This window comes from Drosophila simulans, chromosome 3R (genome assembly GCF_016746395.2).
Source record: "Drosophila simulans strain w501 chromosome 3R, Prin_Dsim_3.1, whole genome shotgun sequence".
NCBI classification, from domain to species: Eukaryota; Metazoa; Arthropoda; class Insecta; order Diptera; family Drosophilidae; genus Drosophila; species Drosophila simulans.
The window spans coordinates 1717091-1740361 of record NC_052523.2 but is presented as its reverse complement, the minus strand read 5'-3'; the positions used below and the strand labels follow the sequence as shown (position 1 = coordinate 1740361).

The 23271-nt window shown below is 45.8% G+C and overlaps 7 protein-coding genes across 14 annotated transcripts in view; 4 read left to right on the top strand and 3 right to left on the bottom strand.

The window, feature by feature from the left end:
* The first annotated feature begins 27 nt into the window (after positions 1-27).
* LOC6726774 (katanin p60 ATPase-containing subunit A-like 1) lies at positions 28-5050 on the top strand. 2 transcript variants are annotated; one of them, XM_002102146.4, is made up of 6 exons: positions 28-202; positions 1023-1244; positions 1685-2288; positions 2482-2603; positions 3503-4062; positions 4136-5050. In XM_002102146.4, exons 1-6 carry the CDS (start codon positions 191-193, stop codon positions 4332-4334), a joined length of 1719 nt encoding a protein of 572 aa, XP_002102182.1. In that variant the 5' UTR covers positions 28-190; the 3' UTR covers positions 4335-5050. The 2 variants fall into 2 exon arrangements, with proteins under 2 accessions (XP_002102182.1, XP_016033257.1); XM_016175996.3 differs by lacking the exon at positions 28-202 and having other exon boundaries at positions 258-1244.
* LOC6726773 (vacuolar protein sorting-associated protein 37B) lies at positions 4799-6221 on the bottom strand. The gene is made up of 2 exons (XM_016176123.3): positions 5359-6221; positions 4799-5014 (listed from the first exon to the last, which is right to left on the bottom strand). Exon 1 carries the CDS (start codon positions 6058-6060, stop codon positions 5416-5418), a length of 645 nt encoding a protein of 214 aa, XP_016033256.1. The 5' UTR covers positions 6061-6221; the 3' UTR covers positions 4799-5014; positions 5359-5415.
* A 1768-nt stretch (positions 6222-7989) lies between these two features.
* Positions 7990-8787, bottom strand: LOC6726772. Its single transcript, XM_002102144.4, has one exon. The coding sequence runs from the start codon at positions 8307-8309 to the stop codon at positions 8055-8057; it is 255 nt and encodes an 84-aa protein (XP_002102180.1). The 5' UTR covers positions 8310-8787; the 3' UTR covers positions 7990-8054.
* A 482-nt stretch (positions 8788-9269) lies between these two features.
* On the top strand, positions 9270-10982 carry LOC6726771 (saccharopine dehydrogenase-like oxidoreductase). The gene is made up of 2 exons (XM_016175997.2): positions 9270-9428; positions 9490-10982. Exon 2 carries the CDS (start codon positions 9547-9549, stop codon positions 10837-10839), a length of 1293 nt encoding a protein of 430 aa, XP_016033255.1. The 5' UTR covers positions 9270-9428; positions 9490-9546; the 3' UTR covers positions 10840-10982.
* Positions 10983-11309: 327 nt separating this feature from the next.
* LOC6726770 (RAB6A-GEF complex partner protein 2) lies at positions 11310-13108 on the bottom strand. Of its 2 annotated transcripts, none has more exons than XM_016176122.3 (5): positions 12883-13108; positions 12605-12822; positions 12268-12539; positions 12053-12202; positions 11310-11989 (listed from the first exon to the last, which is right to left on the bottom strand). In XM_016176122.3, the coding sequence occupies exons 1-5, from the start codon at positions 13029-13031 to the stop codon at positions 11447-11449; spliced, it is 1332 nt and encodes a 443-aa protein (XP_016033254.1). In that variant the 5' UTR covers positions 13032-13108; the 3' UTR covers positions 11310-11446. The 2 variants fall into 2 exon arrangements, with proteins under 2 accessions (XP_016033254.1, XP_016033253.1); XM_016176121.3 differs by having other exon boundaries at positions 12605-12819; positions 12883-13107.
* Positions 13109-13206: 98 nt separating this feature from the next.
* LOC6726769 (proteasome subunit beta type-2) lies at positions 13207-14840 on the top strand. Its single transcript, XM_002102141.4, has 3 exons — positions 13207-13406; positions 13530-13709; positions 13775-14840. The coding sequence occupies exons 1-3, from the start codon at positions 13315-13317 to the stop codon at positions 14469-14471; spliced, it is 969 nt and encodes a 322-aa protein (XP_002102177.1). The 5' UTR covers positions 13207-13314; the 3' UTR covers positions 14472-14840.
* A 277-nt stretch (positions 14841-15117) lies between these two features.
* LOC6726760 (afadin) overlaps positions 15118-23271 on the top strand; it is a 44841-nt gene continuing 36687 nt past the window's right edge. For all 6 annotated transcript variants that reach the window (XM_016176005.3, XM_044923376.1, XM_016176003.3 and 3 more), the window contains exon 1: positions 15118-15694. The gene's annotated coding sequence lies outside the window, so the exon portion shown is untranslated. The remainder of the gene's footprint in view (positions 15695-23271) is intronic.

Genomic DNA, 23271 nt, shown 5'->3' with positions numbered 1-23271 from the left:
AACAGGGTGGTCAAGTGTCCGCGCCGATGTATCGATGAGCCGCTCATCACCAGAGCACGCACATCACTAGTATTACAAACACAGGCAGGCAGCAGTTTATTTTAGCTACCGCAGCGCCTTAAACTCTGAATTAAATAGTTTACGCATTCATTTTGCGCTCGGAACGCCGCGTAACAAAGCTAGTACACTAATGTCCATAACCGTAAGTCTCCCGCGATCCGCTCAGCTGCAGTTGTGTTGTGCGGCGTCGAGACGTCAGCGCTGCTGTTGTTGCTGCAGCTCCAGACGCCCCCACGTAGCTGGAAATAAAATAGGAAGAATAAGAATAAGAAATACGGTGTCGAAGTGTAAATGCAAAGTGCAGTTTTCGGTCTCCAGAGGCTTGCAATTAACTCAAATTCTATTTAGATCGCATTAATTCGCCCCATTGTGCGCCCGTGTGCGTGTGTGCGAGAGTGTGTTGTGTGCCGCTGAAACCTGAGCTGAGTGTGCGTGTGTGTGTGCGAGCGTTAATTTTGTTGTTTTTTACTTTTGTGTTTTTGTTTTTTTTTTTGCATACGACGATTCGAGTCGAGTTGAAAGAATCATTCAAAGCCAACAAGGTCGAACGCCTTATTCGGCTCATAACTACCTAATACATTTTCCAATCGGCATTTGGCCCACGTCCCGCCTTGGAGGCGGAATTGAAAATGGGAGCGCGTTGCGTTTAAATTTGGTGACAAGTCGGCGGCTGTGCGCCTGATAATTTATAATTAGCAACGCACTTGGGTCGTTGCCACTGGCATCTTCTATTATTCGCAACTGTCGCCGGGTTTTCCACTTTATTCGCTTCTGGCTGGGAGGCGCACTTTCCATTTTTACCTGCAAGGCGAGCCAGCGAGTGACGAAGTCGCTTCCGTTCTATTGTTCCCCTTCCCACCCAGCAACACTTGGAGAAACTCACGCACTCGAGCGCTTTAATTGGAACTAATCTCTGTCTCTCGTTTTTGGCCACAATGACGACAACCTGTTCCGATCGCCAGTTACTGCGAGGTGGCAAGCAAAAGACAACCACTTGCGTAGGAATGACCGTAATGGCCAAGACTACGTTCGAAGAAATATGCGAGAATGCCAAATTAGCACGGGACATGGCTCTGACGGGCAACTACGACTCGGCCTGCATCTACTACGAGGGCCTCCAGGGGCTGCTCGCCCGCCAGCTGAAGGCCACCGCGGATCCACTGCGCAAGGGCAAGTGGAGCATGGTAAGACATTCCTATCACCACCTCCAAGTAATGCCAACTACCCTGCCAATGAATGGGAATGGTGACGGTTAAAACAAACAAAGGACTTAGTCATAGCATCTTGTCAACGCCATTCGCAAATGATCATCCTAAACACTCAAGGGGTTTTGTGTAAACCAGCTATCTAGATCGTTAACGTGATTATAAAGATTTAATTATCCTAAAACCTAAATGACAACATTGAATCAGAACACTACCTAATGACTAAAATAGTTCTTGAGCAGGAAGCACGAAGTAATTACTACTGGCTAAAACTCCATAAGATCTGAATAAAAACGTTTTTGAAATCCCAGTAGCAGTCTAAAACTAACATTTTGTACCAAGTTGATTCAAAAAGTTTAATAACCACCATCCTAATCCCCTTCCCGGACGATTTCATTGACATCATTTTCGATTTGCAGATCAACCAGCAGATTAGCCAGGAGCACGCCAAAATCAAGGCCATTCAGAGAACCCTACAAGACATCTCGCTGGACCTGCAGTCAACCAAATTTGCCCACAAGCTGCGACACCAGCTCAGCGAAGAAAGCACCACCAGTAAAGATCCATCTGCCTGGTTCAAGCCGGACCCCGACATTTGGACGCCTCCGCCCAAGGATCCCGATGTGTGGGGTCCGCCGAAGCCACCACCCACCACACAGGCCGTTGGCCGACGAGCCGCACCGAACAACCGCCGCACCACTCCGGCAACGCAAAACAGCCGCCCCAGCAGCACAATCCCGCAGAGCACTGCCCGGAATGGTCCGGCCTCGACACGCAATTCCCGCAACTCAGCGTCCGCCGCAGCACAGAGCGGCGGAGCACGCACGACCAACGGAAGGGTTGGCGGTCGCAAGCTGTCCACATCGAACACCAACGAGGCTAGGGACGACGACTCCACCGCTGCAGGCAGCAATGGCGGAGCGGCTGGCGATGGAGAAAACGGCGATCCGCAGGCCGCCCAGGACGAAGAGCGCAAGTTTCAGCCCAACAACCACATCGAAGCCGAGCTAGTCGACATTCTTGGTAGGTGCCTAAATTGTTGCCGCAAGATTTGGCTCGCTCAAAACTTGGTGATGCGCTAGTCTTATTTAGTTAGAAAAGCTAATGCAGTAGCCTACTTGCATTAATATTTGTGGCTATTTCAAAAATGGTAGTAATTATAAAAAATTCGGTATAGTATAACTACAATTATTACATGCCAACGCTCTCTTTTCAGAACGTGATATTCTTCAAAAGGATCCCAAAGTGCGCTGGAGCGACATTGCCGACCTGCACGACGCCAAGCGGTTGCTGGAGGAGGCCGTCGTGCTGCCAATGCTCATGCCGGACTACTTCAAGGTGCGTCACCCCCGCTGTTTGTTTGCTGTGAATCACATTTTGCCAAACGCTTATCTCGCGCGGCGATGGGTCAACAAACGCGCTATATTATAGTGCTCAGGGCACTGTGTATTTGATCAAGTGTTCTGAACTGCCACGAATTGCATTGCCCTGCAGCTTTATCCCTCTTAACTAGGGGTGGCACTTGTCAGCCCATTCTACTATTACTTGGGCGGTTTAAAAGTTTCCATTGTTGAAATTATGCTGATTATGATGTACTTCTATGTATGTTATCTTATCAAACTATGTGTGCGGTCGAAAGAATATCGATTCATAATGGACCTGTCAAAGAAACAATTATTCCGTATATATTCTCTTCAATTTACGCCAAAGTAGAAGTTACTTCCTTGTTTATTTTAAGTTGGAATGCTGACCATGTGTTTCTAACGCCTTTAAACCACATTAAAAATCACTGATCCAAACACTTGAGACTGCGCTCGATTGCTATGTTGACCATATTGTACCATATATGTAAGAATATTTGTTGTATTCAAATATTTCCGGCCAACAAATAGTTTCCCCATCTAAAATGCGGCTACCATGAAATTTCGCGTGGGCGAAAGGTGTTTGAAATGGGCATCAGAGAAGCCTACAGCAACATTTTTCGATTTACCATCTCACTGAATAAACCATAGCAAGAAAGATAGATTTAACGTGGATATTAGATATTTATGTTTCATTGGAATAAATGGTACCCACTTCTTCAATGTAGGTTATTTAATTAATTAAAATGAGGCAAATGACACAACCTAAAACAGTGTTGCAGATCAAAACAATCGGAATGTATACAATTAATATATACTAAATTTGCAAATATTTTAAAGCAATAGTACATAATCACTTCTTGATTTCTACAACAGGGTATCCGGCGACCCTGGAAGGGCGTGTTAATGGTGGGACCCCCAGGCACGGGCAAGACAATGCTCGCCAAGGCGGTGGCAACCGAATGCGGAACTACGTTCTTTAACGTGAGCTCGGCCACGCTGACGTCCAAGTACCGCGGTGAGTCGGAAAAGATGGTGCGGCTTCTGTTCGAGATGGCCAGGTTCTACGCGCCCAGCACAATTTTCATAGACGAGATCGACTCCCTGTGCTCGCGCCGAGGATCGGAATCGGAGCACGAGGCCTCGCGACGTGTGAAGTCGGAGTTGCTGGTCCAAATGGACGGCGTGGGCGGCGGAGAGGAGCAGGCCAAGGTGGTCATGGTGCTGGCCGCCACCAACTTTCCCTGGGACATCGATGAAGCGCTTCGGCGTCGTTTGGAAAAACGCATTTACATCCCACTGCCATCGGATGAAGGTCGCGAGGCGCTGCTCAAGATCAATCTCCGCGAAGTCAAGGTGGACGATAGCGTCGATCTTACCTACGTGGCCAACGAGCTAAAGGGATATTCCGGAGCTGACATCACAAACGTGTGCAGGTGAGTTCAGAATGCACTAATTTAAAATCCAAATCATGTCAATGGAATAAAATGCGTGCTCTTCTTTTTCCAGGGAGGCCAGCATGATGTCTATGCGGAGGAAGATCGCAGGGCTGACTCCAGAGCAGATTCGGCAGTTGGCTACGGAAGAGGTGGATTTGCCCGTTTCCAACAAGGACTTCAACGAGGCCATGAGTCGCTGCAACAAAAGCGTGTCCCGGGCGGACCTGGACAAGTACGAGAAGTGGATGAAGGAGTTCGGATCGTCATGATGGCGCTGCCCATGCGAATGGCTAGCGATTGTAGCAATATATTTTTGAATAGCCTTAAACACGCGCTTAAGTCATTAAGCTTTTAAAGTGAGAACCGAGCCGATCCAAGCCGATCCAAGCCGACCGGAAGAGTTGAACATATTTTATATATAACATTTTGCAAATACGATACAATCTATATATTTATATATATACATTGAACCGGAGGCCGTTGGAATTAGAAAAGACTAACCGCTCTCAAAGAGGAAACACAAATGCAAAACTGAAATTGAAATTGAATTGCAATGAAGTCGAGAGATAGGCAATACGTTTATGTATACATAACAAACACCACCCACACACTCCATGAGCACAAACCTTCCAACTAATCGTTAACCCACAATCACACTATATGCAATAAGGAATCGCTTTAATCGCCGCCTAGCCTTGGCCTCATACTCCCACAATGTGCACACTCCAATCCGTTTCATTTTTTATCGAAAAAGTTTTTATTTTAACAAGAAATGTCCACTGTCTAATATTAATGTTAATTTTCGCTTAATTTATACTTTTACATATACATATATATCATAGTTTAGTGCAGGCAGAGATGTGTGCACCAGAAAGTTCCCTCTGATTTGCAATTAACCCACTGTAATCAGAAGATGAAACTGAAGCAATATGTACTTAAAGAGAGGATTCTGAAATTTTAAACAATAAAGAAGTTTTTAACTATACGACATTAAGTGTTGTGACTTTTTTGGGTGCTTTCGGCAAGGATAAATAAGGATAAAGGTCTTGCAAATGATGCCAATGATGTTATTTGATTATTATTACAATTAACTCGATGTTACGAAAATGTTGTGATCCCAAAAAAGAGAAATTATATCTAGACACCAAACGGATGTTGCATTTGTATGACACAGCGTTAATTAATCTTTTTTAGAAATCAAGAGTCAGGGGAAAGCCCTATATTATGAAATCCAAGAACGTTTATCTGATGAAAGCACCCTTCGTTCACCGCTTACTAAGTGTACAAACTTGCCTGCTGCAGACTGATGCGCCATGGCAGTTAATTCGCTGAGGCCCAAGGACCAAGACCTCAGTACGGCCTGGATGGCGGTGGCATGGGCATCAGGGGACCCATAATTGGGTAAGGGGCGGAGCCCCCAGCCGCGGGATAGAATCCGCTGGAGGGCACGTTTCCGTAGGCTGGCAGAGAGGTATTTGGAACCGGACCCTGGCGCTGTTTGCGCATCAGCTCCTGCATTTTTTCGGCCTTGAGGCGCCGCAGGTGCATGGTCCGCCGGATGGGGAGGAACTCCTCCAGAAAGTCCTCCACGCCGATATCGCTGTCGTTGAACTTCTTGACCATTTCCTCGGTCTGCTCCTCACTCTCGGAGGCAGCTGTCTGCAGCAGGGCCAGCGCCGTCTCCGGGCCCACTCCGCCCGATTTCTCCTTGAGCTGTGAGAGTTTCTCCTGGACAGAGGAGCACCTGGTGCGCCCATCCTCCGAGAGTTCTGCCAGCCGCCCGCGCAGCTCGATGATCTGCGGCTCCCGCTCGATATTGCGCTCCGCCCGACTCCTGTTGTCCTCGAAAACACTGGTCTTTTGTGTTCGGAGCACCTGGAGAACTTCGTCAACCTTCTCGTCCAGCTTGTCGTCGTCGTTCAGCAGTTCCTTCAGTTCCTCGTGGCACATGGGGGCGATGGTGGCCCGCAGTTGGTATAGGTATTCCTGGTACATCTTCGATGACTCTCTGCAACTTCTCAACAAGACACCTAATTCTGCGACTTTATTTTCATTCGATTCAATGACTATTACTCTGCAGTGTGGCCAGATGTTCAAATGCCTCCACCAAATTATCACTAAATAATGCAGGTTGTAGCGCACATTCAAAAATGGGTTTAAAATTTAAAAGTTTAGGCAATACCTCAACTGTTAATTTGATACATTTGATACATGTTAGAATTCAACAAAAATCGACCGCGTACTTTTTACTGTAATTATTTGAAATTTCGAAACCCGTCACACGTGGAGTAAAGTGGTATGCAAGAAGTTGGAAGGCAGAAGGAAGCGTTTCGCGGACCCCATAAAGTATATATTCTGGACCCGGATCAAAAGTCGATCTGGTCATTGTCCGTCCGTGTGCCCGTATGAACGTCGAGATTTCAGGATCTGCAAAAGCTAGTTGGGTTGAATAACGCAGAATCTAGTAACACAGCGCTGATTATTTAAATCACGTTTAATATTATTTCTAACATATATTTGAACAGAAATAGCCATTATAACGCTTTACTATTGGTATAATCTCATTTTAATCCGTTAAAACCATTGAATTGCTACAAATATAATTTAGATAATATATAATCGCTTTCCTTGGATTTAGGGATTCCCTTCTAATGGCTCCCAGTGTGCTATTGTCCTCAGGGAACCTAGATAAGCGTAGATGATAGACGATGTCAGTCAATTTATTTGACCACTGTGTCCATCAGTTTAACCCTCCACTTCGCAGGTGGTCTAGATCGCCTAACTTCGGCAGATGGGTTGTAGTTTCTCGAATTGGATCTTTCGTTTCCTCCACACCGAGCTTGGAGTGCTGTTTCGTTGTTTCCCGCTTGTCCAGTTGTCAGCCAAGTTAGCTAAGCTGCTGGGATTACACATTTTCTGCAGCTCTGCAGCCTTTATATTGGCAATATTCTTTGTCGATGGCTTCTAGGAGTTCTTATTGTTATTAACACTATGGTCAACCAGTCATAATTGGTTTTGAGTCGCATAAACATTATATAATCCTTATATTTCGAATCAAGCATATTTACTGAAAGATACTTTCCCGGTGATCTGTGCTGTCGGGAATGGTTGTCCCAATCATTTCCTGCCTGTAACTCGACATATAATGTTGCAAGTCTTGCACTATGGACCAATCTTGCAGTGAGAAGTCATTCGGAGAATATTCCTTGGTGAACTACGTCACAGTCAGAGATTCTCCAAATGCGACTAGAAGGACAAGTGGCATGCCAGAAGGACTGGGACTGCTTCCACTATTTTGCGATTTCTTCAGATGCCAGAAAAGATTGTTTCAGTTTCAGGTCTTCCCTTCGTATCAGTAAATTCCTCCTGGCCTGTTTTTCCATTCTGGAAATAGCAATCCATCTTTTAAGTTCTGACACATTTCTGTAGAATAATTAAGTTTGCATACTTTTCACCACGAACAAGCGCAATCATGGGCCTGCCAATCGGAAAATATCCTGGAGCAAGCGAGGATAGGAATTCCATGTCATTGGAATTAATCAATTTTGCATAAAGTACCCACAGCAGATAGAAATGCATTACTTTGTACGAGTCTTATACTAGAAACTTACGATTTAGAGTAGCTGATTTAGTATTTATCTTAAGCCTTCTTGAGGAAAATACATGAAAAGAACCTAATTTTATTTGACTTTTTCGAAATATTAAATAGCCGCGTATAATTAGTTTCATTGCTTGTTTGCCTGGCTAGCAAGAAAACGGGAAGTCCTGATAATTACTAAAGGGACTTCAATACTTTTTAAATTAAGGCACAATTTCTTTTTAAATTCCAGGACCCACTGTCTTGGGTGGTCATTTTACCCGACTCTACAGTTCTTTCCTAATAGATTGAGTACAATTTAAAGTACGCAAATTTAAAGACGCAAGTTTAAAGGTACCTATAATATTTATATATTCGCTTATCAAATTGACTCTTAGGCAATCATAATAAATTACAAGTTTGGGAGGCTGGTTTGGGGAGCAGCACCACTGACCAAGGGCTTGGCCAGCGTAGTGAATCGCCTGCTGAACTGATCCTTTACCAGCTCTGGAGTGACTGTGGAGGCCGCGTCCAGGTACTGCACCACTCGAATCTTGCCCATGTCGAGCACAGGAACCTGTCGCACGCGAAATCCCGGGAGGAGTACTTGGGATTGGGCCATAATCAGTGCCAGGAGTCCAACCAGTGGTATGAGATGCAGCCTCATTTTGAATTGATGCAGCTTGCAGAATGCTTGTGCCCGACTGTCAGCTCCACATTTTATACTTATCCAGGAAATTCCGGAAGTCTCTTGCCTTCCCCAAGCTTTGGGTGATTGATCCGCAATTGCTTTACCGCATCTGCTCAGCTCGTTTCCATTCAACCGGTTGGGCAGTATCGTTATTTTGAATAACTGGATTTGGCGTGCGCAGTGTTAATGGCCACAGTCTTCAGCCTGGACCTCGCACTTCACAAAGTGACAACAAAATGTTAAGTTTATTCCCATTATTCGCGGTGCAGGGTATATACTAGTCGTTCAAGTAATTGATGTACATCACACAAGCTTGGAACGACAAGTATAAAGACTGAGAAGCAAATCTCCCTTTAATTCGTGTCTTCACAGCTCATAAAGTTAGCAGACAGAGTTTGTACCCTCTGACTAGGAAACCAATCGTATTTCATCCTCCCTACATCTTGCAGAGTCATTGAGAAGGATCTTGTCAAATAAAATAATACAAATAATTAAATGGCAAATTATGACTGGGTAGCTATATATCTAGGGATGCGTTCTACTAAATGGGTGGCGAAGTATATATCTATTTCGTACTTTGAATGCATTCAACGGCCTGGCAGGGGAACGCTTACATATCACAAGTTGATTCTGAAGGCCTGCAATAGAACCGAGCCGCGTCAATTGAAATGTAGAAAGAAGTTAATCTGCTTATTTAATTAAACAACCACACTGGCTTTATGCCTATTATGCCCACACCTAAAGTGGAAACACATTTGCTAACATCTATTTACTCGATTTCGCTGATAGATCTCCCATTGATTTATATTTTTGAGTCATAGAGGTCACAGAAGGGTCACAAAGAAATAGAATTCACCATTCACAGCCAGACTCAAACAAATTCAGGCGGTGGAAACACTCCTTCAATCCGTAGAATCAGTGAAGTCGGGCCATTAGGCGCTTGCAGGAATACCCCTAACTCCATTCAGCAGAGCTTCGACTTTGGCCGGTTGGATTTTCCACCTACATACGTGCATGATGCATGTGTATTTGAATACACTGAATAAGAACGCCGATTAGCAGCTCAGTAGGCGGAATCAGTAGACAGCGATACAGGTGAGCAGTCGTCTATCTACTCCATACCAAACAGCGCGTAAAGTCGCACCTGTGATTCCAGGGATATCGCAATATCGCGCAATCTGAAATCGAATCTTTGGAGGCGACTTACGGCGAAATGTCTGGCGATCGACTGGATGTGATTATCTTCGGGGCCAGCGGCTTCACCGGCAAGTACACGGTATTCGAGGCGGTCACCGTGCTGCGCGGCTTGCGATGGGGCATAGCGGGCAGGAACCGCGAGAAGCTGGAGGCGGTGTTGAAGGAGATGGGCGCCAAGGCCAAGAAGGACCTCTCGCAGGTGCCCATCTTCATCGCGGACGTCAACGACCAGGCCTCCCTGCTGGAGATGGCCAGAAAGTGCCGGATTGTGGTGAACACTGCGGGACCCTACCGCTTTCACGGCGAAAACGTCGTGAAGTCCTGCATCGAATCGGGCACGCACCATGTGGACGTTAGCGGGGAGCCCCAGTACATGGAGACCATGCAGCTGAAGTACGATCAACTGGCCAGGGAAAAGGGCGTGTACGTGGTCAGCGCCTGCGGCTTTGACTCCATACCCGCCGACATGGGCGTCGTCTTTGTGGAAAAAAACTTCGACGGCGTGGTGAACTCAGTAGAGACCTTCCTGGAGAGCGGAATCAAAGAGGGCGGCAGTGGCGGAGGCACTGCCGGTCTCAACTACGGAACCTGGGAAAGCGCCGTCTACGGGCTGGCTCACTCTGACGAGTTGCGCGGCATCCGGAAGCAGATCTATCCGCAGAGACTGCCCAGATTCCATCCCTTTCTCAAGCCACGACCGCTGGTCTTCCGCTCTACCGAGATTGACAAAGTGTGTCTACCTTTTCCCGGCTCCGACCGCTCGGTGGTGATGAGGTCCCAGCGCTTTCTCTACGACCATGACAAGAAGCGGCCGGTCCAGATGCAGGCCTACGTGGGATTTTCGTCTTGGCTGGTCGCCGGCGCTGTCATCCTTTTTGCCACCATCTTCGGTCTGCTGTCAAAGTTCCAGCTGGGACGTACGCTGCTGCTCAATTACCCCGGTCTATTCTCCGGCGGACTGGCCTCTCGTTCCGGTCCAAGTGAGGAGTCGATGGAGCGCACCTATTTCAAGATGACTTTTAAGGCCAGTGGCTGGCTAAAGAGCGATCGCCTGGCCGAGAGCTCAGACCAATACACGGAGTCCCCGACCAAGACGCTGATGGTCCGCGTGTCGGGCATGAATCCCGGATATGGAGCCACCTGCGTGGCTGTGCTCTCAGCGGCACTGACCATTCTTCGTGAGTCGGACAAGATGCCCAGCACAGGCGGAGTGCTGCCTCCAGCTGGCGCCTTCTCTAAGACCGGCCTCATTAGCGAGTTGGAGAAGCACGATCACGGCATGAAGTTTGAGATTCTGGCCAACAAGTGAGGTCCAGAATCGCACTTCTCCCTCCCAGCGGCTCTCTTTTAATCACCTTTCTTGGCTGTTTGTTACTCGCGGTTTGAACTGTAATTATATAAGCACTTATTAAATTAACCCACACATCCGCTGTGTGTTGTGTACCTTTGTAATATTTGCCGATTTCAAAGTTCAGGCGAAACGGGTTAGATCTTATTCAGTGAATTTTGCACCTCAGAATAAATTGAGATGCGGAAAACGGATTTTCCGGCCGTACAATGTAAATATTATCTTGGTCAACATCGACAAGTGCTATGGACATGACTACTGTCTGATTCCAAGCGGTTTGCATCGTGTATTCTCCTAATTTTTAATTAGGCTTTTTGTATTTTACAAATACGTAAGAGGACTGGCTTTTCGAAGTTTTTAAAAGTTGCCGCTTTTGTTTGTTTGCTCTTTATAAACTTGAACAGCATTAAAAGTAAAAGTAAATAACCGCGTGAGATAACATTTTGATGAGTTCTCCTATATTTTAATACAATAATTCTTAATAATTACTTCCATTAAGAGAACGAATACGCAATTACTTAAAATTTGGTCAACCAATTCTGTATCGCAACAGTGAAGAGAAGTGCCATTACTTTATAAGCAGGTTGAATGTCTGGTTTGGAGCATAAATCTGGAGAGGATTCGCAGCGTAGACGGTCACGGGCAGATTCCACACCATCGTCTCCACGGGCATTTCGGCCGGTGCTTTTAGCTCGCCGGACTCCGGATTCGGAATGCCAAAGTCCATCAAAGTGGTGGTCACAAACTCGAAATGCAATCGCCATCGCACGTCGACGAGGTCTGTGCGGAATGTGGGTGTTACGTGCAGCGGAATGGGTACCACGACCTGGGTCTGCAACGTTGCGTAGCACACTTGGTGGGAGGTGGAAATGGTCGAAAGTTTCCCGGTTGGCTCAGGCGCCTCCTTATCCCTTGAACTCGCCGATGTGGCCGACTTGTGGAGGTTATCTGCCACCACTCCGCTAGCTATGCTGGCCATATCAAAGGAGTTGATGGAGGAGACATCATCGCCCGTCGAGGATTGCGTCTGCAGCTGGTGATTTTGCACTGGTTGCGGTCGGATGGAAAGCTCCTGCTGCTGCAGCTTTACCGAAAACTGGACGCAGCGCACCTGATAAGATGTAGTTGGATTTTAGAAAGGGCATTATGAATAATAACAAAAATAATCACTAACCTTTCGGGGGTTTACGCCGGGATCAAAGTCCAGGCTACCCACAATGTCCTCGCCGAGTTTATAGGCTGGCTTGAACAAACAAAAGCGGCCAACGAAGCCGCGTTTGTTCGAGATCCGATAGAACTTGGGCGCCCGCCGAGCGGTTACGTTCTGAAAGACAAAGAGTAGAGGACATTGAAAAGGTACAGCTGCTTATGGGATCTCGATTTTCTTGCCTTAAGGTGGTGCCAGGATATCTCCAGCTCGCTGATCTCGCGCTTCTCCAGGAAAGGGTTTGTGGGCGCTAGCTCCTCGTTTGTCTCTACAGTTACGGGAAGCTCGTCGGGCCGCGAAATTATGGGAATGGGCAATACACGGATGGGAACGGCCAGCGTTTGCACCTTGGACTTGACTCGTTGGGTAGCAATGGTGATCTTGTAGAAGTAGCGAATGTTGTGGCCTCTGTACGTGGGCGGGCCATCGCGAGGAACGAATTCATTGAAAAAGTCTGCAAGGCGACGTGCTCTTAAGTAAAACTAAACAGCCAACAAGTAGGGCAAGCCGATCACTCACACATCTTGGTCTCTCCGGGCTGGAGGCGCAGGTCGCAAAAGAGGATCTTGGGCTTGGTGGCCACAATCACCTCGCCCGGCGCCTGCGTCACCGCATCCAAGGCCGTCCTGCCGATCATCTCCGTGAGCTCAGCGGCTCGGTCGCCCGAGGAGGTGGAGTAGCTGGTTTTCCGGTAGCAGTGCAGCTGCGCCGAGGCCCAGGCCAGGTTCTCCTGGCTACTGGTCGGATTTGCATGGTGAATCAAGGGGAGAAAACCAGTGAACAACAGCTCGGCTCACCTTGCTTCGTTGGCATTGCGGCCAGCCTGCGACGCGGCTGTCTCGTCGGACAAGACCTTGTGGGTGAACTCGATCAGGCACTCGACTCTCTCGCCCGTGGCGTAGATGGCCGAGTCCGCACGTAGCAGTTTCGCCTTAATTTCAATCATTTATTTACGTTTTTATTTGGTCGCGACTCCCGTAGAGTGACCGTCTGCAGGAATGCTGAAAAGCCACGGTTCGATAGGCCCGCCGATAGCGATAGCAAAGTGGGCGCGAATGCCAACCACTTTTTAAATGCCCCATCTCTGATAAGTCGTATTACTGAATTTAAATTGCTTTTTACTTTAGTAGAATCCCAGGTAGGCATTGGGTATAAGCTCGACATATTGACATTGCTGTCGGGCACGAGATCAACCAGAATACAGCTATATTTTATAAAATCCACACATCATGTTCAACGGTTTACCAACCTTGATGAAATACCCAGACCGATCGCCCTTTCTGTGCGGTCCCAGCGGATTTACTTTCGACAATTGTCTGCGGTGAGTTGAAGAAATCAGTCGGAACACAAGCAAGCCACATTCAACACCCAACCAACCTTCCACAAACCAACGTAGTGCAGTCACTTCGTTCTGGCGACTTATCAGTTCCCCTCTCGTCCACAGCAACAAAGAACTAAAAGAGAATGGCCTTGTGGAGCCAAAACGCTTTGCCACTGGCACCACTGTGGTGGGCATCGTGTTCGACGGCGGAGTGATCATAGGCGCCGAGTCCAAAGCGGCCATCGGTAGCATGATTTTATCGAAGACAATCCGCAAAATTGTCGAGCTGCAGTCCAATATTTTGTGAGTATCTAGCTATCTATGAGTACGTCATAGACATAAAATAATGGTGCCTTGGAACCCCTCAGTGCTGCGGGAGCTGGAACCGCCCGGGATACGAAAGCCCTGGTGGAACTGACGCGGGCGCAACTGGAGCTGCACCGGATGAACACTGGGTTCCGCAAAGTGCCGGTGTGCTGTGCCAACCAGATGATACGGCAGCTGCTGTTCCGCTACAACAGGAACATAGATGCCGACATGATCATAGGCGGCGCGGATAGCAGCGGAGCGCATCTCTTCTGCACCCGCAGCGATGGCTCCACGGATACGGCGCCCTTTGCGTCCCTCGGCTCCGGCTACCTGGTATCCATGTCCATCCTGGAGTCACGGTGGTCGGAGGACCTCTCCGAGGAGTCCGCCTGCGCTCTGGCGTGCGACGCCGTGGCCGCGGGCATGAAGAACGACCTTTCCTCCGGCGGCCAGGTCAGCCTATGCGTCGTGCGCTGCGACTTCTCGGTGCAATGGCTCGATCAACTCCCCCGCCAGGTCACACCAACTCACACCTACCGCCTGGCCCCCAAGGTCGGCCGCACCACCATTCTGTCCACCATGGTGCATCCGGTGCTTCCGTGGCGGGGCGCCTCAGCTCTGTGCGAGCCAGGAGGCAGCCAGGAGCCAGGGCCAGGGCCAGGCACTAGTGGTGCCTCCAGAGGGCAGGAGGTACGGCGCAGGTCCAACAGTCTGGACGAGCCGGAGGCCAAAAGGAAGAAGCGCGGAGGGAGATAGGACCCGGCTTGGGTGATCCTCAATATCCTTACCACATTTAATTTTGTTGATTGGTCGTAAGCATTTACTGAGTTACATGCGTTGCATTGTGATTTAAAACTTTCCACCTGGAAATTGGAGCTTGTTGCGTTATGTTGTGCCAATTATACATTTTTTGTTTCGAGCACGACATTTCACCAGGAGGAAGAGAGCTCTGTTATCCGGATTTTCGAAAGGATATTTGTACGTAGATGGATTACTCGGGAAATACGTTGCCGGCTAAAATGGCTTAATGTTCAAAAATTTATTTGTGAAGTCTCCAGTTGGATTCCTTATAATTAAACCTTTTAAACCTGTTGGTATTGAATTAAAAGTAAAAATTTTGCGTTATGAATTAAAGTTTCCAATCGATTTTAAAAAAGGGGTTTCCAATTAAACCATAATAGTAATATCTTTAAGGATATAAAGTTACAAGGTTTTCAGGAGATTAAAGGCCGCGAAATGAACCCCAAGCTGTTTTCCCGTCAAAATGGATCTCTCTGCTATGACATAAAAAATTAATAATTTTCCAATGAAAAAGTTAGATCGGCTGGTTGGAGTCTTTGCTGAATGGTTGATGTATGTGCTACGCCGTATTGGTGGCATATTTAGTACATGCAAACATTTGGCGTTTATGAACAAGTTACTCTGCGGTCCTACTGCTTGTATTCTGCGCAAGCCTGCCTGCGGTCACACCGCGGAAAAATGTCGAAGGCGCGCGTCGCTCGCGTTTCTTGAGTTCTTCTTTCCTACGAAATCGACAACAAATTCGCAACAAGTGCGGTGATCTTTGTTATTCTCTGTTCTTCGCCCGTCTCGAAATCGCAGTGTGTGAAAAGTGCGTTTTGTTTTCCGATTCGATTCGTTTCGATTTGGTCAGTCTCGCGATTTCGATTTCTCCGCAACATTCGCATTCGTATTTCCCTGCGCACTTGGCTCTCTTTGACGCCGACGTCGACTGCGCAGCCGCCGCGCCGCGACGCGAAATGTGCAACAACAAGCTAAACAACAACTACGTAGCAGCAACAACACATCGACAGAGTTAACCAATATTTAATTGCGGGCTTAATTAAATTAGCCAGCCCCACAGTGCAGTGCAAAAGTGCGCAAGAAGAAAAAATAAGGAGAACGCTGCTCATTCTTCGCTCCCACCTGGAATTTAAAGCTGGATAAATTGGATTAAACCGGGCGACAAGGAATTAAAGGTAAGGTAGGTTTAGACAAAGACTGCCCCACCCCCCTCAGAAACGCTGATATTTATGAGTTTCGCCACCCCCTCTCGAAAACAAAAGCAACAATTGCTATGTCCGGCTTAGCAACAACAAAAACAACGACGGCATTCCAACGGCGTCTGCTTTGTTTTCCACATACTGGAAGCCACCCGCTCCTCTTTAAGCTGCCTTTCCTTCCACTTCCAGCGGGGGAAAGGGACGCTTCAAGCGGGATGTGGTTTTGCGCTTCTTCTCCATTCCCTCGTTCTTTGCGAGAAAAAGAAAAGGGTGCGTCGACATTTCTATTGTTGTTGTTTTCGTGACGGTATTTTCTTATACTTTATTTTGTTGCTCACCTTCACACGTTATCAGAATGTTCATTTTGATCGTTTGTTTCGCTGGCGAGGCGGAGAAGTCTCCACTGGAGTTTCGTGCTCCCTCACGCCAAACAGTTATACCTGTTTCCACAAAGAGCGCGCGAGAGTGAGAGAGAGAGAGGGTGATAAAACCAAGCAACAGAAAAATCTCCAGTGGAGAGCGCCACTGGAAGATCGGAATTTTTAGTGCTCTGCTCCGACTAACAGGTTTTAGTAGTAGTGCTTACTTTTCTACTACGATTTTTGTCGCGGCTAACAATTCTGTTTTCCCACTCCCTCTCTCAGTTTTTGCATGGCAACTTTTCGGTCATTGTACTGTTGTTGTTGTCTTGCACACCGCAAGAGAACAACAACAATCGGAGAAACATTGATAGCGCGGTACAGTGGGGCAGGCCAAACTAGAACCTATACATTTCCGATGTCTCCAATTTGTGATTTTGCCTTTCAAGCATACTAGTTCATAATCGATTGTTTTGTTATTATCGGTCATAAATATGATGTTTCAAGAAATCTTATTTTGGGGTTACAATATTATTCTAACGTTGGTAAAGTGATATTACTTCAAACATTCAATTCCTTTGACGTATCAAAATAAATTAAAACTTAACGAGTAGAGTGAAAGAGCGACCACTGTGGCACCATAAGCTCGTTTCTCTGTTTCACATTCGCGCCAGCTCCAATTTCGCCTTTTTCGCACACCTCACTGCATGCGACTGCAAATTTGTGCAGCTGAACTTTGTACTTCTCGTGTTTTCACATGACTCATGGGCTTGCTTTATTTTGGTTCTTGTTCCCCTTATTTTGGGAGTTGGAACGAGCAAGATTTGTCGGTGTAAACAGTGTTACCTGCGCTATTATCAATGGGCGCGTTCCACATTCCAATGACCTTATCGCGGGCTCTCTTGCCCCACAAACAGCCGAGCGAGATAAACCAAAATTGTAATGGCACAATGCAGTTTCGTTGACATCAGCTGATAAGGCAGCCAAAGGAGAGCAGGCCAGCAATTACCCCACCCTCCAGAAAGTGCACTAAACCAATACCAAGGGCCGAGCAAACAAGCTAAACAAATACAAATACCAATACCAAAACCGAAAACAAGTGCGGGAGCAAACCGAATGTGGGCCGGCGATCCAAAAGAGATGGGGAAACTGGCCCACGAGCACAGGTGCAAGATAATCTAATTACGCCACGGCAAAAGAGCCGCAATCCAAACAGCAAGTCGATAAAAGCGGTCCCAAAATTAACGTAGATCAGGGAGTGATGTAATGGATAGCATTCAGTCTTTACTTCCTTATTGATCCAGTTTACAATGGAATTCGTTCTATAAATAATATACCCACAATCTTTTATGATAAATTATTGGATTACTGGTTGTGTTTGGGTCCTGAATAATCAGGAAAATTAAACTACTTAAATTTCCCATTTTTTTATTTTCTCTAAATAGAACTGCTTAAGATTATAAAATTTTTTTTAATGTATGACATCATTTAGTCGTGATTTAAGCACACAAACCTTACAATTTAGTTCAAACTTGATAATGTGTATCAGGTAATAGTTGGGCACATAATATTGACCCATTGAGAGGAAATGAAACGTTATCAGCTACAAAAACGTAACTTCTAAATAGCCACAGTTTACGGCCTGCTAAACGATAAGTTGGTCAAAACGATTGGTTAGCAATAGCTTATAGCTATTGCAACTTCAACTCGCTCTTGTTCCCCTAAATGAAAAATCTTACAGAGAAGAATACAAACAGATTGGCAATTCAATTGAAAAAATCATATATTTCACTGATTTAATTTTAATAATCAGATTGCTGAGGTAAAAAAATAGTTTAGGCAGTTCTTGAAATGAGAGTTTTGAAAACTGATTACAAATGTCTTAGCTTTTTTTCTCTGTGTGGGAGCTGGGCACTCAATGTCCGAATTAGCCAGGTTTCTGTCTTGGCTAGTCTGCATTCTCAGTCTTCTAGCGCAGCTGCAATCTAACGCCCCAACAGCCCCACAATCCCCCAACCCCCCACTGCCCCTCTCGCTCACCCCACCGATCTGTTATTTGCGCCTATTTGGCAATTCCTCATTCGCCGCTTGGCGGGTAATTGGACTCCTTTGCGATTCTCGGTTTCTGAATGCAAAATGTTTATTTTTGGCTGTGGCTTTGTGTTCGCACGCTGCCCGCCCCCTTCCCCGCCTTTTGTTTACTTTTGCTTTCGGCGCTCCAGAGATACTTTTTGGGGTTCTGGCCGGCGGATTCGCTTTGAGCAGATTTCTAGTTGGTTTCGTGCTGTTTTTGGGGGGAATTTTAACTGGAAACCCGAGCTTTTGTCCGTGCAGCTGTTTTGGAGTTGTTTTCTTGGGGCTCGGATATTATGCGTAATCAAAGATCATGTGGATGTGCTAATGGCAATTCCAGGAAATCATAAACATTAGCTTTTTAATCGGAGAAGGCGTTGGCATAATGTACAGTGTGGAAAAAGTCATTAATTTAATGAAAATTGCAATGATAATGATGTTATCTCTTAACGAGAATAGAAATCAAATAAGCTTTGAAGTATGAAAATATAAACAATTAGGAACCTTAAAGACGGGAAATAAAGCTTAGGAGAAGGAAAACAGAGTTGAGTATTTCATAATCTGCGAACTACATGTTTGGTACTAAGTTAATGCTGTTTTGGGACATTTTAGATTGGATAATCCTGATTTTGGACTCTCATCTCAATTCATAGTTGCTCAGGACTCAGACTCAAGATCCCATGCTTGCAATCCTTAATTGTTATTCCCAAATCACAAATATGATTCTCCTCAAATAAAACTGTGACTAGGCAAAGTTTCCCGCTGATCGGTTGTGTGCGGGTCGTCCACGCCCACCTCTGGTCCGCGTCCGATTCCGCCCCTTCGAAGCTGAAACGTGCGCAAACCCGTTTCGCAAATCGAATGCCGCGCCAACCAGCCAAGTAGTGGGCTATGGCTCACTCGCCCGATCGATCGGCCAAGAAACTCGTTTTCTTCTCCGCCTGACCGTGATTTTATTTTGGTTTTGTGTGCTTTTTGCTGCCGTTTATGCAGCGTGCTCTTTTTCTGTTTGGTTTTGTGCCTTTGTTATTTTTGCGAGTGAGTTATTGTTATTGCAGAGCGATCAAACTTGACTGCTGTGTGTGTGAGAGAAGAGGAGAGTGTGTTCATGTTCCACTTTGTTTGCATTTCATGTGCGCGGTGGTTTCATGTGAGAAAGTTTGCAGATCAGTTGGGGTTCGCATTTCCCGCTGGCCAACGCCCGTCAACTGAATGCAAAAACTTCCCATAGAAGCATAGTAGCGGTTTAAGTTACAGCAGACTATCCACTCCAGTTACAGAATTCATTGTGGGGAGAAACACTTTGCTGTCAGAATGAAACTATCGAGAACCATCAGATCGCTTATTGCCTGGCTAATAAAAGTGTAGGCAGATTTATCTGTATATTTAGTGATATTGTGCTCAAAACAAACTTTGAAGTCAGGCCAATCCCCGTCAACATCATCCATAAGGGCGATCATTGAAATATTTATGTCATGTGATGTTCCGCTGCGAAAGAATCTCCACCGCAGACATTCTTCATCTATTACATGTCATCTGACAGTTGGCCTAATGGAAACGTCTAGCCGTGATAATCTGCATTCTCTGGACCGGCCGTCTTGGTGATCGCCACCAGAAGTCAACCCCGACACACCAACCGCTCATGCATTCCTATCGCATAATAGCCCGACATGGGAACATGGGTGCAAAACAATGGAGATGCATTTGCCTACATCCCAGAACTCGTTGACTTTGCCTCTTCAGCCGAAGGAGTGCCATTGCATTCTCCTGGCACTTTTCTTCTCGCCGCTGATTGACAGGCGACCCTTGCAATTGATGGACAGAAGTGCGACAAACCGAATAGGTACAGAGGTGCAACAAAGGGCAGTCCTCCACGAGCTGACTGTACTTTTTCTACCTTTCCCTCGCGGTTTGAATGAACCCCGAGCCAGGAGTTCGGCCTGGAATTGTCAATTGGTGTAAATCGTAGGGGAAAACTGTTTTCCAACCACGTTCTGGGCCAGTGCACAACTCTCTCCCCCGGTGCATACACTGAGAACATTTGGTTCAAACTTGAACTGGGAGCAGGGTGAAGCAGGGGTCATGTGAAAGCATTTTCGGTATGGCAACTGGAGCAATATAGAATTTTACTCAGAATCGAAACTCGCTTACAATTTAAAACCAATGCGAAAAGAATTGAAAGTATGTTTAAATCAAATTAAATTAATTATCATAGATCACACTAATTTTGTGCAGTGCACCCTTGTGATCCTTTCTATATCTCTTATTTCGAGGCTTAGTGATTCGAAACGTGTGCGTGTGTTGCCTTTAGCTAGCTACCTGCTTTGCATGATCTTGATTCTGTTACCTGGTCTGGACTGTTAGCCCCTTTGTCTCTATGGGAATATGGGAATCGGGAATGCTCTCGAATCCGCCGTGGCATGTACATTCATAGGTATGTGTGAGGGGTGTTGGTGCAACACAATTCCACCCCTGACGTAAACACACCGGGAAATACCATCAGAGTGCGCTTGGCAACAAGTTTGGCAGTGTTCGGTTTCCGAGATACTTTTTGAGGGTACGAAATACTCGAGCGGATTATTCGGGAATATGATTAGAAAGATTTATGGGATCGCATTGTTTCTCCTTAACTGTCTAACATGAAAGTTAAAAAACTTTTTTTTGGTAGATTTACTTTTAGCTATGAAAGTAATATCTGCGAGAATAAAAACGAACATTTACAATCAAACCATTACAAATATCAAGAAACGTTCATACAGTGGCACTTCAAAGTCGAGAGACAACATCGGATGATGATTTTTGTGGCTCGGAGATTATTCGGAATTCGGTAATGTTTCAGTTTTGTCAGCGCCTTTTGTTTGGGGGATTGCCGAATTCCTTTCATGATTCGAACAGGATGGGCTTCGCAGGCACTCAGACTTCTCCGGCTGTCTCATTGCGCACCCAAATGAATGCATAATGGAGTCTTAATGTGTCTAAGACGGTCTGTCATTACGTCTGTCCGTCTGTCTGCCTGTCTTTTTGGGTGAATATCTAAGAGTTTGCCCGAAAATGCTTCTCTATGTTTTTTTCAAGTACCACCGCCTCATTGAAACTAATTATTTGTCCGTCTTCGAGTCTCTGAGCCGCGACAGCTGATTACCAGCTATTTGTTTTGGTTTTCACCTAACGGCGCTCTTTTGGCCTTGTCTCTCCCTGTTTTAACAGCTGCAGATTTAACGCCCTACTACCTCAGTTGCTGCTTTTTCGTAATTACAAAGATGTAAGATCTTGTCGAGGATTTTATGGGACGCCATCAGCAGATGTTCAATTTATCCACACTCTAGTTGTTTTCTCGGCCCAACTTGACTTGCATCATTTGGCGTAATAGTCGAAAGTTGGCACTAAAAGCGATGTTACAAAAAGAAATGTGTTCGAATATATCTGATAAAATAATGACATAACTCATGAAACTGACAAGCAAAGAGATGATTGAAGGTGAAAACCTTAAAATTAGAGCTCAACTTTTAGCAAGTACAGACAACTATCTGAAACAAAATGTAAATAACTTATTTAACATTACAATGTGTAATTGGATCTTTAATAATTAACTACACTGATTCACTTCGTATATCCAGAAGTAGGGAAAGTCTTAAATCTGTTCAGAGGGGTCAAATGAAAGTGAAGGTTTACAAATGTAAATTGAATGTTAATTGCCAGGCTACGTAATTTCCATTAACCAGGCGCAGGTCAACGCGGTCAAAAGCATTTGAAAAGAGTTTGAATGAAAGGGAGTGTCTTGTGAGATAGCCACTCGAAATGACCCAAACTACGTTAATTGCCCAAACTCAGATAAGTGAATTGCAATCGCTGGCAGTTGACAGCTGCGCCTGCGCAATGGACAACGCAGCACGATTAATAAATTGACATGCCAATCGTCGAATCCATGTGGCATTCCACACAGCCAACCGGTTGTGATTAGGCGTATCTTCCCGATCCCCGTGCTCCGTGCATCTTGCACCGTGCACCGTGCTCCCCGATTCTCTTCCACAATATATCTGCATTTATGAGTGACATGACGGCTTGCGTCTGCTGGTGATTTGCCAAGCGACCGGCTTACAAATTGTTTATGGCATTTAATTAAGATTCCCAAGCAACTCGGCTTGCAACTGTGGGACTGTTGGGGAATTCAGTATGCGGCTGGATTACAATATTCAAAGCTAAAACTCATCGATCGGAATTGCTTATGGGTGAAACTAGACCCAGGACCGGATTTAAGAATGGAACATGGCTGGTATTCCTAGAATGCAATTTGTTATGGAAAAATATTTTTAATGAAATGTTTGAATTTGATTTGAGTTGGCTTGAAACGATCTATATCTATCGTTAAGCTGATATCTGCAATCGAATTCCATCCTAGAAAGTTGGCGAAAGATTGTAAAGCAATTTCCCTTTCCACTTTTATGCGTTTTATTTCCTTACTCGACACTGGACATTTTTCACGATAATTGGAATTACACTGCAAATTGTCAATTGTCGATGTCGTCTGCGTCTCTTTATCGTCGTCGTCTTTAATGTCTCCTCTTCATACTTCGTACTTTGTATTTGTGCCTTCCTACATATATCGTGTTTATCTTTTATGGGCGTTGTTCGGTCGAGTGAAAGTTTCCTATTCCAAGAAGTACGCCCTGAAATATGTCTCTGAGTCGTTCAGAAACAGTTTTTGCCATTAGAAGTAAGTACACGATCATTTAGCAACCGCAATTGTTGCTACTTTACCTATTCCCCAGATGCTGGCAATCAGCGACTTCAAAGCGCGCAACGAGTTCCGCCCCAGCATTATTTTCCCACATTAAATATGCACCCATAGCTGACTTACTTCACGTAGAGAATGAGTCTATACAGTGCGTTTCAAAGCCTTAGGACTGTGTCTGCTTACAGTGAGAGAGTGAGTGAGTGGATTTTCTTGGAATTACCAATTCCAGAGGACTTATACTTTAAAAAGTTTATGAAACTTATAGTAATTTGAGATTCCTGGCCTACACTTGTGTCGCGCACTGTAGGTCACTCTGCACATCGGATGCATTAAACAAAGCGCTGGCAGTCGCGTCTGTTAACCGGTTAATTGCTTCCTGGCCTAAT